This window comes from Pithys albifrons, chromosome 8, assembly GCF_047495875.1.
Source record: "Pithys albifrons albifrons isolate INPA30051 chromosome 8, PitAlb_v1, whole genome shotgun sequence".
Classification (NCBI taxonomy): Eukaryota; Metazoa; Chordata; class Aves; order Passeriformes; family Thamnophilidae; genus Pithys; species Pithys albifrons.
Genome location: NC_092465.1, coordinates 28,336,753 through 28,352,198, shown reverse-complemented (window position 1 = coordinate 28,352,198; position 15,446 = coordinate 28,336,753). Strand labels below are relative to the sequence as shown.

At 42.2% G+C, this 15,446-nt stretch overlaps 1 protein-coding gene across 2 annotated transcripts in view; it reads right to left on the bottom strand.

The window, feature by feature from the left end:
• LOC139674885 (hyccin 2) overlaps positions 1 to 15,446 on the bottom strand; it is a 73,110-nt gene continuing 57,664 nt past the window's right edge. For both annotated transcript variants that reach the window (XM_071561834.1, XM_071561832.1), the window contains 12 exons: positions 14,269 to 14,300; positions 12,092 to 12,149; positions 10,617 to 10,801; positions 9,925 to 10,023; positions 7,715 to 7,824; positions 5,882 to 6,014; positions 5,388 to 5,484; positions 4,032 to 4,178; positions 2,747 to 2,918; positions 2,420 to 2,481; positions 1,574 to 1,692; positions 1 to 1,076 (listed from right to left, as the gene is read on the bottom strand). In XM_071561834.1, coding sequence (XP_071417935.1) covers positions 990 to 1,076; positions 1,574 to 1,692; positions 2,420 to 2,481; positions 2,747 to 2,918; positions 4,032 to 4,178; positions 5,388 to 5,484; positions 5,882 to 6,014; positions 7,715 to 7,824; positions 9,925 to 10,023; positions 10,617 to 10,801; positions 12,092 to 12,149; positions 14,269 to 14,300 — 1,301 coding nt within the window. In that variant the 3' untranslated portion in view covers positions 1 to 989. The remainder of the gene's footprint in view (positions 1,077 to 1,573; positions 1,693 to 2,419; positions 2,482 to 2,746; positions 2,919 to 4,031; positions 4,179 to 5,387; positions 5,485 to 5,881; positions 6,015 to 7,714; positions 7,825 to 9,924; positions 10,024 to 10,616; positions 10,802 to 12,091; positions 12,150 to 14,268; positions 14,301 to 15,446) is intronic.

Genomic DNA, 15,446 nt, shown 5'->3' with positions numbered 1-15,446 from the left:
TGAAAATTAAAAAAGTACTTTATTTGATTGAACTATTACAACACTGAGCTGTAACACAGCTACGAAATACTAAACATACACAATCCCTGAAGTCTGGCTGGCAGAATACAGCTGATGGAACTACAGAGCTTCCTCCCACATAACTGAGGAAAAAAAAGAAAATATGTCCAACTTCAGCAGTCTCCCAACCTCTAAGGGCTTAAAAAAAGGGAGAGCTAGTAAGTGGCACTTAAGGCCTCCTTCAGGATCAATGGACACTCCCAATGTAAAAAATACAAATATACAATCAAGCTTTAAAAAAATAAACAAAAAAGCTTTACAGCCTTTTCATATTCCTGGATTGCACCTTGGAAAGTAGCAGGTAATGAGTCTATCACAACGTTGATTAACTAAATCTTCTTATAAGAAGATTTGGGTTTGGGGCAAGTCCTTGATTCTATTACCAGAATTCAGTAAGTTACCCACAACATCCCAAACCCACCAGTATCCTCCTTTCCTCATGCAGTCAAGTCAGGTCTCCTAGCATTTTACATCTTGGCTTCTTCATACACTGGAAGTTAGTTTTGTCTAAATGGTAAAGAAGTACTGGAAAGCACTCAGTTGAGAAAAGCTGCACCACTAGTACAAACTAAAGCTGTGACCATCTTGTGATTTGCGCTGCCCAAGTACTTTGCTCCAATCAAACCCTCGTGTCTGGTGAGGTAGAGAGCAGAAGGCACAAGCTTACTGGGTATTTTTTCCTGCCTGTAAGGCATTAATGGAGCTGAGACACAAAGCAACAAATCCAACTACAGCACAAGAGAAGCTGTGCTTACAGAAGTCATCATTCCAAACCACCTGAACCAAGTTGAATGACCAGCATGGCTTATTAGAATTAATACTTTTCAGTCCAGCAGCCGTGGGGTTGGAGGAAGAGGGAACCGAGTACAGGTCCCTCTCCAGCAGCGCTTGAGAACAATTGCAATGGATGCTCAGAGAGCACAGAGATGTTACACATCTTCGTCCTCGTTCTCCAAGAAGTCGGTCAAGGTACTAACATCCACAGGAATTAATAAATATTCCACACCATCAGGTCCCTGAGAACAGACACCATACACACTCTGTTAACAGCAGCACACAGGGCAAGGCAAGCCACCAGACAGCACTGCAGCATTAGCATTTATCTGCAGTCTGGACAAGAGCTGGCCAGCATTCTGAAGGACTCCTTTACTAAAACTTAGAAATATTTCACTAGAACAACACTGGAAATGTACAAATACTGACAATAGTCAGTATATGAGGAATCTTCTCGTGGGTTATACTACTCTGACACTACACAGCTCACCATACTGCCATATTGCCTCATTATTATGAGTCTGCATTCTTTCCTTGTGGAAAGAGAGGTAACTTTTGGAAGCAGACGGACAGGCTCTACAGTCGTTACTTCTCACAGTCTTGAAGAACAGGAGACATGTAGGGTGCTGACTACCCAAAGCAGGCTGCATTTTTACAGCCCTTTATGCATGTAAACAGAGCTTTAATTTTACATTTAAAGTGGCTGAATATCCTGAATTATTTTCTTCCCTCAACTCACCCGCTTGGTCCGGATGAGCTTGTGGTCCCTGAATTCTGTCAGCTGTGCCCTGAGGGTCAGGTCACTGTTCACAAGAAAAGCCTCCCGACACTGCTGGTAGAAGTCTTGGAAAGACAGCCCTGGAGACAGAAAAAGGCAAGAACAAGAAATGGAAGTGGTAAGATTGTCAGATTTTTCCAGGTCTAACACCACATCTGTGCCTGAAAGTCTTGCTCTGGCTTAACCTACAGTGGCTACAGTAACATCATCTTTTTAAAGTACACAGCCAAGCTAGTATTTCAGTAATTAACAGAAAACAGCTGAATTAACATTCCAGTCACTCTGTTGCCTAATGAATTTTAATAGCACTTTAAATGCACCTTCCAACATGGTTAATCTCTCTTAATTTCCAACTCCTTTATCTTACTTCCTTTACCATTAACATGTTACTCATATGCACTGCAGCACCTATTACAGACAGAATATTCCACATGTATCCTAGAAAGCAGAGACACATGGGAAGTTACTCAGATAGGAGCAGCATGGGAAAAAAATCTGTCTTTCCCTGCTTCTTTAAGTGCAACTCACGCAAATTCATAGTCTTCAATTTCAATTTTTTTAACTCCATAGCCCCTGCTGAATGGTCTCAGTCATGTCTAAGCATCAAAGCAGACAACAGTAAGACAAGGTCCTTCTGAAGCAGCCAGGCTATTGATTTCCTGTCACTCAGACACACTGCCACACTCAGAAAGACACTGAGCCCACTGTTGTAGCACTTCTGATGCTGGAGATGTAACCTGCATACCAAAACCCAGGGCTGCTGTGAATGGCAACACCCCAAACAGATGAGCAAAGCTGGGTACTTACCTGGATAAGATGGATTGTCCTTTTTCTCCAGCTGGTACTGAGCAAGCAACCTGAATATCCCCCTAAGTGAAAGGTGGAAAGGAGAAAATCAAAATAAAAAGCATAATTTAAAAAACCAAAACCTCCACCTTCAGAAAATATGAACTGATTTTTCTTTATGCACAAAGACCTGGTTGTGAATCTCATCATTGAACAAGGTTTGCTATCCAAATGCTGTTTATTTAAAATAACGAGTCAACTGGAACCCAGGTCCTACCACCTTCACCCTGAGGATTGTGAGGACTGGGACCTCAGAAAGTGCTGCTAGGAAATGTACCAGTGTCTTACCTGGCATTGGGAGTGAGACTGTGCAGGACATGTGTGAGGGAGCTCAAAGCCAAAGATCCAGACTGTTTGACTAAAAGCGAGTTCTCATAAGATGTTTCTTCCACATAGGGACTAAATGTGGTTGTTTCATACCAAAGCCAGTTATAGAGACTCAGCTTTGCCTGATCCCACACTAGACAGAGAAAAGAGAGCGAGCAGATAAAATTGGGAGTTATATTCTCTGATGTGTTAAATGTGCAACATTAAAAAGTATGTCATTCTACTGCGGAATTGAGGAAACTGTATGTTTGTGAAATTCCAAGTACACAGACCCAGATAGTTGCTGTTCCAGCAATGCAAATTCTTTTCAACCAAACATTTGCATGCATCCCTTTTCCATACCAGTTTCATAGACAGAGTCAACAGCATGCAAACAATTTCTGGCTGTAGCTGGATGCTCTGCTCGGGTAGGGGTAAAACAGCGTGAACAATACTCTTCTCACAGTGTGGAGATTCCTCCCTTGATTACAAGATTACACCTCAAGGCTGAGATAAAGAGATTTGCCTGCAGTTGTTGGTATGGGGGAGTAACATCAATCTCGACTTTAATTGGTTTTGCTGGCTTTACTGTAACTGTTTTAGTATTATTTCAAAAACAGTGTGCTGTACTAGTTATAGCTACCTATTCTCTGTAGTAAATAATTCTGATTAAGATCCTCTAGTCTAACCATCATCTTAATCAATTTAAATAAATCATTTATTTATATATTTGGTTTGCCATCCTTAATCCTGTGAGACAAAGTTGTATAAAGCTTCAATTAAATGTATATAATCCTTTAGACATAAACCATTGACTCAGCCTGAGGCTGTGTCTGGGTCCAGTAACACCCAGAATGCTCTCCAAGGGAGTTTAGAAAGCAGGGGGGTCCTTTCTACACCTCATGGCTCAACAGGAGGGCTTCTGTAACCAACTTTGCCTGAAGCTTCCCTTCTGCCCACAACACTGGCCAATAAACAAAATGGTTTAGTTGCAATGATAGACACAACATCCAATTTCCACTTCAGTAAGTCCCTAAAATCCAAGGGTGGCAGAAGCTTGGGAGTCTGTTTGTATACTATGATCATTATTACTTCTCAGTATCTTTATATAGTTTTGGTTCAGCACAGCCACAGTCCCAGTCAGGACTATACATACGTCAACAGATCTGTTCTGCACATCAACAGTAATACATGAGCTTATGAAACAGCAGGCACAGAGTAGAATGCAGATTCTTCTCTCTGTTAGATCAGATGCAAGGGAACTCACTGAGAGGAGCATTGATGTGATCAATAGAGGCAATGAGGAAAACACCAGGCAGAGAGGACAGCTGTGCAAGGATCTGCTGACTTCTTTCTCCTCTCAACATCTGGCTGTCCAGGCTGTGAATGAGGACATAGAGCTCTAAAGATGAATCTGCAAGGTCAGAAAAAACAGCTGAGAACCAGTCACAGAAACTGTATAAAAGCTGGGTTTCCATTCCCAGTGCAGCACAGGACAAGTCTACTCCATCAGGCTCCATCTACATCACTCCAATATCAAACCACTTTCTTTGTACAGCTTACTTTGATCCCACACTTGGTGTTTCTGAGCACCTGAAAGACTTTTTCTCTATTCAGTGTATCACAGCTGTCATCACAGCTCCAGTTCTTTTTTTTCAGTTTAAGCTTTTCTGTTATAATCCCCCTTCCATTTGGTCACAGCTTTGCCAGGAATCACCCTTTTAGCTATGCATTTTTTTGCAGTTGAAGGTCATTAAAATTAGAATGGAAGCCTAAGCACAGTTTGTTCTGCTGCTTTTGAGTTACATGACTAAGATCTTTAAGCTTCTCCTCACACAATGAAAACGCATTTTCTATTCAGGGTTTTATCCAAAGCATATTAACTTAATGGGAAATTTTTCCCTCTGTGTCCTGAAAAAAGGTTACAAAGACCTAGCTTGGATAATGCAAATAGTAGATGTTAAAATTTCCAGCTAGTTTCTTGCTGCTGTATTTATCCCTAGAAACAGCTGTTTCCTGAGTCCAGAAACAATTCTGGAACTGCAGCCAGTTTTTGTGCAAATGAATACACACTTGTCTGCCAAAGAAAACCCAAGGTTCTTCAGACTCCCAGTCAGATCAGCTCTCGTGTGCTACAATTTATGTACATCGTGATTTATGTACATCAAGGTGTGTTCACCAGCCTTTTTCACTTAGTCCCACCCCAAAACAATGGGTAATGATGCAAAACAGAAGATAAACACTGAAACACCAATGCCATGCACAATTAAGATTCCATGGCAGTTTGTGTCTGTATATAAAAACTGTTAAACAGACATTCAAAAATAATTCAGCCAGCACTCCATGAGGCAATACTCGTTTAATTTTGCTTTTGCAACCAAGTCTCACCTGTTTGTTTAACACTGCTGTCCTCCTGTAAAACACTGAGGTAACATGCACAACTGTATTTCTGGTGCATATATGTTTTCATATATGTTGCATAAATCACAAGCAATAAAGTATAGTAGCTACAATACACTAAGGAATTGTAATTGCACATATGAAAACTATGAGGAAAGAAATGCCCAGGCTCTTCTAACAGCAAGTAAACTAACATTTTGCTGTATAATGCTAGTCATTTTACCTTCTTTAAACCTTTTAGTAATGAATTCAAGTTGGTCAAGGGGGCTTCGGAAGGTCCCTGTATGGTCCAATACCTCCTCTGTGATGGAGTTGAGAATCTGAAAAAGAAAGCAGGAGTCCCTTATGAAGAGCTCTGGCATTGAAGTGCAGAAAATCCGAAACAGCCTTGACTGTCAGGTGGGAGGCAATCTGATTTTTACCATCGAATTGCCAGAACAGTCAACTTCAAAAAAAATTTCTACCCCTTTTCAAAACAGTGACATAAAATGAGGCTTCAGACTGATGAGTATCTATTAATGATGAGAATTACTGCAATTCCTTGGAAAATGCATGGGATAATTTCTTTAAAGTATTAAAAAAGAAGAACTGCTCTTCATTCAAGAGTCTGCTGCTGTGGGACACAGCAGGCTTCCTTAACATTTCACACTGAAAGACCTCAGAGGTGTCTGCCACACAGGATGATTACATAAACCCATAAGCTCTTCCCACACTTACAGATCTCACAGTGATGCCAGGGAAGTATCCATTGACCACAAGGTGAACAGAATCGTGGAGCAGAGAGGTACGAAAGTTCTCCAACAGATCATGCTTTGAGCCTAGTCCATAAAGCACGATATTGAAACCCAAGCTGCAGAAAAGTGAGAAAATACACTGAATCAAAAAAGGACAAGTCTGGTTTTAAGTTCATACATTCATTAAGCAAAATGACCCACTGTTATCTTGCCTCTAAAAACCTTCATGTTTTGTCAGCTCCAGGCTTACCTTCAGCTGAGAGCTGATAAGTAAGATTAGCAAGGCATCTGCAATGTGGTATGTACATCCTAGTAAAAGAAGCATTTTAGCAGCCTAGAGGCTCACAGATTTGGCAAAACATCTATGTTAGAAAATGGTATTGACCTAGAACGTGGTAGCAGACCTAGAACTTCAGGTAACAAATGTAATCACCATTCACATGTATCCCCCTCACCAGTGAACCACAACACAGTGCAGTGCAAGTGCAGGAATGATTGGCAGGAAGTGGACATGGACTGCAGGGTGGGATTGGAACCACAAAACCCCTGAAGCCCTCTGACCCATATCCAGAAAGGCCTAAAAGAATGGACTGTGCGTAACTAATCAGCATAGAAAGTGAGAAACCTGTCCACCCAAAGGTACCTGCCCAAGCCTGGCTGTGCCCTCAAACCCTGGACAACCCATCAGCCGCACTGACACAGCTGGATCGCCGTGGATCAGCTGGATCAACACTGAACCCAGGACTGGCATCTCCTCAGCTGTATCGGTGATGCAGCAAAAGCTGGTGATCCCTTTTTCTCTCTCTTTTCCTTTATCTTTTTCTCTCTTTTTCTCTCTTCGATTTTTAATCTCTCTTTTTCATTAACTTCTTAATTTCTCTTTTCTCTTCTGCCCTTTCCCCTTATCCAGAACCCACTGCCATGTGCCTCTCTAGTAGGTCTGGGACTAACACACCCGATTTCCATGCCATGGGAGCAATTTACTTAATAAAACTCTCTGTTTGTGGACCCTCTGATTTTTGCTGTTCCTTTTGACCAATGAGCATTCTTGAACACTGAGTGGTTTCTTACTCTTAAGGGTAGGTCATCACAGGAATCACAAAGCTTTGTTTAGTTTTGAGAAGGAGGAAAAGCATCATCTTGACCAGAAAGAAGAGTATCAGGTTACTCAGATAGCACTGGGCAAAGGTAAGGTGTTCAACAGTTGTCATTACCTTCAGTGTCATCCAGGGATTTGTTCCTGCTGCCCTGCCACACACATATCTTTAACCATTTTCCCAGATCACCAAGTTACAGAGAACCCCTCCCCTTGTAACTCTCCAATTTTCACATTTATCGCCAACGTTTCCAAAAGCTTTGAGGTTTCTTTGTGCCCAGAGCATTCAAAGTTAACTGCTACACCACTAGAGACAGACTGAAGAAATTGGTGGAGGGCTACTCACTACCAGGTCGTTGCTGTAAGCAAAACTGATTCCTCACAAAGGACACTTTTCTCAACATTCATTTTCCCTGTTTTCTCATTATTCATGTTCCATGTTTGTGAGTGCCCTCTAGCTTGGTTTAGAGAGGCAAAGGCAGACTAGCCATGTAGAAAGCAACCTCAATGCACTTCAGGCATTCAGTTTAAGGCGTTAGTCAGACATGATTTGCTGTGCAGGAAGTACCGAACTAAACTGTCACCCAACTTTAAATTTAAGCAATCAGTCAAAGAAAAAAAATCACTTCTTAATTCATCCACAGGTTGTTGACATAAGAGTAAGTTTACTGGCAGTGCCTTTTTACTGGGCTTATTCAATAATTCTCATTGGATACTTACTGTAATTGCAGCATCCACTTGGAAAACATGGATTCATGTTGCTGGTTAAGTTCTTTAATATCAGCAGCATAGGGAAGGGGAGCTCTCTTCAGAAGATCATGCAGTGTTTCCTGTGTTGAGAGAAGTAGATGACAGTCATTCAAAGCTGAGAAGAAACAAGACATCTGGAGTCCTTAAAAACACCCTCTATCTAAGTATGCTTTCTTGCTAGGGAGAATAGTTTTCATTGTCAGTGCATTCAATTTGTGGTTGTTTCTTTCTCCCATGGAGACCCCCCCTAAGCACAGTTTTGCGACTGGAAACACAAAGCAGAGATTAAATAAACTTATTATAGGAAATAGCAGCCAGAGCAGGACTAGAGCAGATACCACACTATGTTTTTTCTCTTCCTGCCAAGCATGGGAAAACAACTATAGAAATACCGGGCACACTCAGAGCTTATATAGCCCCAAGCACTGTACCAGTCATGCCTCAGGGGTTTTTTGATTTTTGATTTTTTTATTTTTATAGATTTTAGAAGTACTTGTAACTGTACTAAAATGCATGTTTAGTGTGTTAATATTTCTAACAACTTAAGTTCAATGTTTATGTATTCTAACCCCTATCCCATATCAATGTATAAAATTCCAGTAGTGTTTAGACTTCTTTTCAAGGTAGAAAGCTGAGTAATATCTTAAGGCCTGTGCTACAAGACATAAACATAAGCCAATGACCTCGAAACTATAACACTGGAAAACCTCCAATGTGGCTGAAGAACAGAAAGATGATGAAGAAGGGGTCCCCCAGACTCAAATCCTGACAGGGTGTGCCGGGGGTGGGACGGAGCTGGACTGAGGAGATGTGTGAACAGGAGACTGGGTGAACAATATTATAAAAATCACAGAAAATCAGTGTTCAAGGTGTGTCATCATGTATTCCTGAAGGCTCTAAGCCTAGACATTAAAGAACCTACCTTTTTATCTTATCCCACACTAACTTGGCTTGGAGTTCTGCTTTCTGGGGTCTCTCAAGGTATCACCAGGAAGACACCAACATCACACCCCTGCTCACAGGAGCAAAGGCTGAGCAACATGCTTAGCAAAGGTTCAGGTGTTTGACACTATAAGAGAATGCTCAAAAATCCATCATCTTAAGGATTAATTCAGCTTTAAAGGTATGCTGTGATGCTGATGTTTAATCAACAGGTAGCACGTTAAGTAGCATCAAATCTACACTGGCCTCCCTTTCTCTTCAATTTTAACAGCTTTGCTTTCCACTCCCTTGCACTGGAAGAGTTTAAGCTGCAATGTCTCAGATAAATAAAGCACTGAGCAACAGAACTGCTAAGCCTTCGATTACTTTGAAGCCTGCAGCAGATTTAACACTGAAAGCCTTGATTTCCTTCCAGAGATGTTATGAAAGGAGTTGTTAAGAATATAGGTGTTTCCCTGGGCAGCAATTCCAGACAACAGCAGGCATTCAGCAGTCTGCAGATATGCCATCTTTTAAAACACAAATGGGTACAAAAAGCAGTCTGGGACACAAGAGCTCCAAGTATTCTACACACTTCCCTGGCACCTGTCCTTGTGTACCTGTCTATGTAGGGTACAACTGCTTGCTTTGAACTGTCTTGTGGAAGTGGCATATGGAAAAAATAAAGTACTTCAGCCATAACAATTCGACTATTCCTGTCTCCTAGAAACTGGAAAGGGACAAAGTACATCTAACAAACTAGGTGACAACATTTTGAGCTGTCCCACTCCTGCAAGTGGCTTGCATCAGTAATGTTTAGATGAGAACAGCTCTCTTTATTTCCTCTACACATAAATAGTCAAGACAGCTTGTAATTCCCCATATCATTTCACTGACCAAAACACTGTTTTAGTGATAATTTTTAAAGCAGGTCTCTACAACTGTGCTTCTCCATCTTCTCCTCTCCCAAAATTTAACCTGTTCTGGTAACTGCAGCTTTCACCCATGAGCTCACCTGATAGTGCCTTCTTCCTGCACTTTCCCTACTGTCTCAGGATCAAACAACTGGGCACGGTCCCTGCTCAGAGCAGCAGTTGGAAACATATTGCTTAAAATGCTATATAAATCAGTGCTTACCCCTAAGCATGTAACCAGCAGAAGTAAAGTGAAAATGGCAACAGCAGGAAATTTTGATGAGGGAAATCTTCCTCAAAGAAATCAAAAGCTCCAAGAGTTGTGTGATTCACTATGAACTGTACCTGACTCAACCTTCTCTTCCGCAACTTCTGCAGCGTTCGGTCTGAAGTGAGCACTTTGGAACTACTGTGAGCTTCAAAGTATTCTTCTGCCAGGTTGCTCTACAAAAGGACAGCAAGATCAGCCACACTCCTCCTGCTATCAAGTTACCCCTCTCCCCAGATGCCCAATATGAGACAAGAGCAAATATGAAGGAAAGACAGAAAATATTTGCAAAAATGGCTTCTGTAGTAGCATTCTGCCAAAGCTAACCTAGACAGATGGTTCCTTCCTGAAGAGAGACAGGAAAGAGATTCTGAGAGAGAGAACATAAAAGTTCAAAGGCAGTATAAGAATCCCCGATTCTGGAAGGAAGGAAGGAAGGAAGACAATTAAGCTGAACACCAAGCCAGAACAGTAATGTGTGCTTCTTTTGGTGATTCAGGAATCAATTCCTTCATCCTTTATCAATACAAAGTCTCCTGCTCCAAGGACATCTCAGGACGAGGCTGCTAAGGATACAGACTGGATCAGCCCACAGGCTCACATGATGCCTGTCCAACAGGGATTGCTCAGAAGCACAGCAAAAGCCAACCCAGCTGGTTTGATTTGGAATGATTGTAGCAGTCCTTCCCCACAGTCAGGTGTGGTCACTAACAGCTCATTGTCACCACACATCCCTTCGTTTGCTAGCTCAGAATTTTGGCACACTCACCGTTTTTTCCTCCTTCGTTTTTTTGGCTAGACTGTTTCTGGGATGAGGTGTAGATGCAGCCTTAGTTTTTCCTGAGGTCTTTTGACCTGATAAAACAGTGCTGACTTCTTGCTGATCTTCCTCATCCTCCTCCTCTGAGCAGGAAGCAGAATATTCACTCTCACTTTCTAAATGGGAATCTGAAGCTAAAGCACAAATTTAAGATTAAAAGCTAGAAATTACTTCTTACATGTAACCCATTTTGCACCATCTTGCATACATTCTCTAGATGTTTTTCAAGCATATGAATCCTAAATATATTTCACAGAAGGGTAAAATCAACACTTAAGAGAACTGCAAATGCACATGGTCACTTCTTTCCCAGTTCTAGATCACAAAGTATTGTCAAGTAAAGCCTGCACCTCGATACCCACTAAGAAACATAATCCTACCATAAAAAGTGACTAAAAATGGACAGTGAAGTTTTCTATTTCTCTTTGCATCTCTACATCAGTTTTGCCAAGTGCCAATCATGCAAGCTGAGTATCTTGTAAGTCACACTCTGCAAAAAAAGTTCTGTAAAATACCTCTGTTAGCAGTGCTGATTAAAAGCACAGACGAAATCTGACTCAGTCTTGGTCTCTCAACACAAAAGAAATAAAGGATGAAATGCCATGTACTAAATTCTCCTCTGCATTAATTCTGAGCATGCACAGCACACCACTTGATGGAATAACTATTGGAATACTTCACCGTGGATGTCCCAGCCATCAACAAAAAGTTTTATGACCTGGTTCAAGGAATTGTCATATTTAAATGTCAGCACAGGTTAGAGTACTGAAAGTTTTGTTTCTTTTGATCATGTTACTTTGTGGAGACATGGCTAGCTGAAAAGGGACAAGTAGGTATGGAACAGTTAGATATTTCTGGTACACGGACCACAGAAATGTAGAACTTAGCACATCCATTGTGCAGACGAAGCAGAACCAACTACCAGAAATCACCAACGGTTAAGAACAGGATCTTAAACAATGAAGTAGGATCTGTGAGCCGACAAGTCGTCTCCAGGTTAAGCAATGTTTAACCATAGGTTGCATACCTTTGTTATCCAATCAGGGGCTTAGAATTATATTATGTATAGCTTAATTATCATATGCATGAAGTAATTATCATTATGACATAAAAGAGCTTGTTGCTTGATAATAAATCGGAGCTTGCTGATTCTCATATTGAGTGTCTCATGCTTCCCACGTCGCGACATTACTTAAGTTCAACAACCTGGTGCTTCTAACCTTTCCACCCCTTACCTCAGTAGCATCAGTTGTACGGAAAAGGTCTACACAGATTTCCTTAAGGACCTTTCTACACTGTCTGCAGGATGAATGAGATTCCTTCAGCCACACTGCTACTACAGGCAGGAGCTCACCAGGAAAAACACTCTCCTAAACACAGTGCCTCACTGACTGTGGGAACTGACTGCAAAGGCTGATCCTCACCTGCCAGCCTCTTTCGGAGTCTGTAAGGTGTGGTAGACACAAATTCTTTCTTTTTGCTCTGCAACAGCAAAGAAAAAACATGCATTAGAATAACAAACGTATCTCTCCTCTGAACAGCCCTCTGCCAGGCAAAGAGTAGAACGAAGTTACATTTCCAAACAGTTTCAGCCCACGTGAAAGTGGGAAAACAGAGGCAGTAAGTATGGAGAGTTCTTGTTTTGCCATTCAGAGGGAGGCAGGATCAGGTTGCAAAAGGGGCTTAATTCTTTCAGCTCATGTCTCGAGATGGAGGGTAGAAAACTGAAATCTTCAACCAAGATGCCAATCCTGGTCCCCTCCCACGAAGAGTCAAACCAAAGCCATGACAAACTGGAAATTCTTTGGTCTCCACAGCAGTCATCTTCCACATCAAGCTATCTACTCAAAGTCATTTGGAAGTCCGTCTATGAAAACAACTACCATAATGACAGAAGACCACTCAGCATACTAAACCCATGTTAAAGATTCAAACAAAGGAAGGTGGTGTTGGGAGTAGTCCCTCAGAGAATTTTTCTCACCCTACCAACGCAGAAGTTTGGTCGTTTGAGTGCCAGGACAGAGGACAAAAGATGGCTGGTGACTTTGAGATTTCAACTGAATGGGGGGGTGGAGGCGAGAACCCCAGCACCTGGGGGTGGGAGAGGTTTTTCCCTGTGTGGCTTGACTTTCAGTTTTAGGCAGCTGCGGAAAAGGAGCCACAGCTTGCTCATCTGGGGAGAGCTTTTTTCTGGTTCTACTCCTTGCCTTCCCCCTCTAGTTCTGGGCACTCTGAGCTTCAGAGAGAAGAGAGGAGAGTCACGGCTGCTTCGGGACACGCTGCAGACCTTCTCTTCCTGGGGACTGACTTGGACTTCAAGGAGACTCCTGGGAATTATCACCACTCCTCCACTCCCCGCTTTTCCTTCTTTTTGAATGGAGGACAAGGAGAGAGAGAGAGAGGCAGGGGGAGGGAAGGGGCGGGGGGGGGAGGGAGGGGGAGGGATATGCTTTTCCCCCACGAGAAAGGCTGCATCCTGTGCCACATGAGTTGTCCACCCCCTTGTCTCTGCCTCGCTGGGAAAGGACTAAGAATTCACCTTGCAACCAGCTGAGGTATGACACTGACACTGTCCATAAATATAATTGCACCAGGAGGAATTTTTGGGTTGTCCTTTTGTTTTGTTGTTTGGTTTTTTTTGGTGCTGGGGGAGTAGTTTGGTCTGCTCTGTTTATAGGTTTATGTATATCTACATATTTATATACAGTGGTTAAGAACAGTTATCCTTGCTATATCCAGGTTCTAATTAAAGTTCCTATTTCTTAAATTTAATAAGGAGTGACATGGTTGTTGAGGAGGAATCCTCTCCTCTGGTTTTGGTAAACATTTTGGTTTCCCTCAGACTAAGAAAACCCAGAAGTACAAGCTGCCTGGGCTCATCAGGTTGTAGTGGCACATTTTCCTTAGGTACATGTAAAGCACAAGCCTGGCTCAGACACCAGAACAAGTCTGCAACACTCAGGAAACACTTTTGTTGATCCTGATGAAGAGGATGTGAAATCATCAAGGAGTGAATATGGCATCCCAAAACAGCATCTCTTTTCCAGGCATATCTCATTCTAGAACCTTAAACCAGAAAAGTTGTGTATGATGCTATACCACTTTAGAAAGCCAACTACTTCACTCTGTAACTAAAACTGGCAGTTCTGGACCATATCTCTCTGTAGTGTCACAAAACACAGTATCAACTTACCTCCCCCCATTATCCCAATTTCTTTTTATAAACCAATGCTAAAGTAACAAACTGAACAGCACCACAGTTCGTGAACTCCTGCTTAACAGCACCCCTTATAATTAAGGCTCTTTATTTCTTTGATGAGAAACTGGGGAGCTGTGAGTTTAAATGTGTATTAAAAGATTGTTTAGCATCCTCACTTGTGTGATGCAAAGAAATAGTTCCCACCCATGCTAATTAAGTTGTCAAACCCACTATTTGCCCACTGACTTTCAATCCCAGAGTCCTGATTAACAGTAGCTCTGGTCCTCACTTGAGTTACTCCTGTCTGGTTGAAACAGGAGAGACATCTCTACAGGCTTTTCAAGGTCGGAAAAAAAAACCCAACCAAACACAAAATCCAAGCAAGGTGAAGTCATCACTCACCATCGGCTGCACTTTGTTTGAACTTGAATGTTCTGAAAAACAAGAAATAGCATTGTACACAGCACTGCTTGTTTCAACAGTGGCACAAAGTGGCCCAGTAGAAAAACAAGCATTCCCTATTCAAGAGTGCACTGCACCAGAATATCAGCTCCCTGGGTGGTTAATCCTATGAGGGAAGCCTCTAATTCCTCACAAGCACGCAAGGAGAGAACAGAGACAGTTGCTGGGAGGAATGAGTTAAAAGTCCAAGACTGGCAAGGAGAGATAAATACGCTCAAGTGACTGCAGCTTGGGATAGCAGACTCAAGTAGCAGTGCAGAAAACACATATATCATGTCTACTGCTGTTGACTATGCTTTCAGAAGCAGAACATTTGTTACAGATAACACAGGTGCTTCCTAGACCTGGAAGCACCCTAATGGACACGCTTGAACTCTCTGTCTTGCTACAGAGATCAAAACACTGTGAAAATCAGAGCACAGTGGTAAACTATATGCATGCATGAAACCACTGATAAACCACTGGGAACAGCAGGCTGGTGATTCACTGTCACTGGACCAAACTTAATGGTGCCTGCATCTCCGTGCCTCCCTCTCGTGTTCCTCTGCCCAGGTGTTGCTTCAGGGAACCTGTGGTTAGACAGGTAATAAATTTACTCTTTGCATTCCAGCCTGAGTTTGTGATTGTTCCAGATGCCTGCCTGTGTCAACTCACACAACAGTCAATGTTATTACCACAGAAGGCAGCTTTTAATTCTGGTCACAGCTTTGGGAGGCCATCAGCAGGAGGGAAGAGGCAGAAAAATGAGCTACTGTTTTCTCCCTGAGCACATCAGACTCCATTTCAGAGCACAAAGGCACATGCTCTTGCCAGTGTTGACCTGCACTGACTTCTCCTACCTGTATTTTAACCTGTGTGAAATTTAAGCACTGGGTGCTTAAATATTATATAATAAAGTGTGAACTTACACATGAACACTCACACAGTCCTAACTAGTTGGTGCTTAACACATCAGCCCAGCTCATAACTCTCTCAAGTGCAAGTATTTCTGTTGAATGCAGAGGAAGTCGTTAAATGTCACAGCAACAGATGAGAAAGAAGCTCCAGTTTCCTCTGGGGCATCAGGGCAGAAGAGCTCTGACCCCCAGGTGAAGCAGATGCTGTGCACACCAGACAGT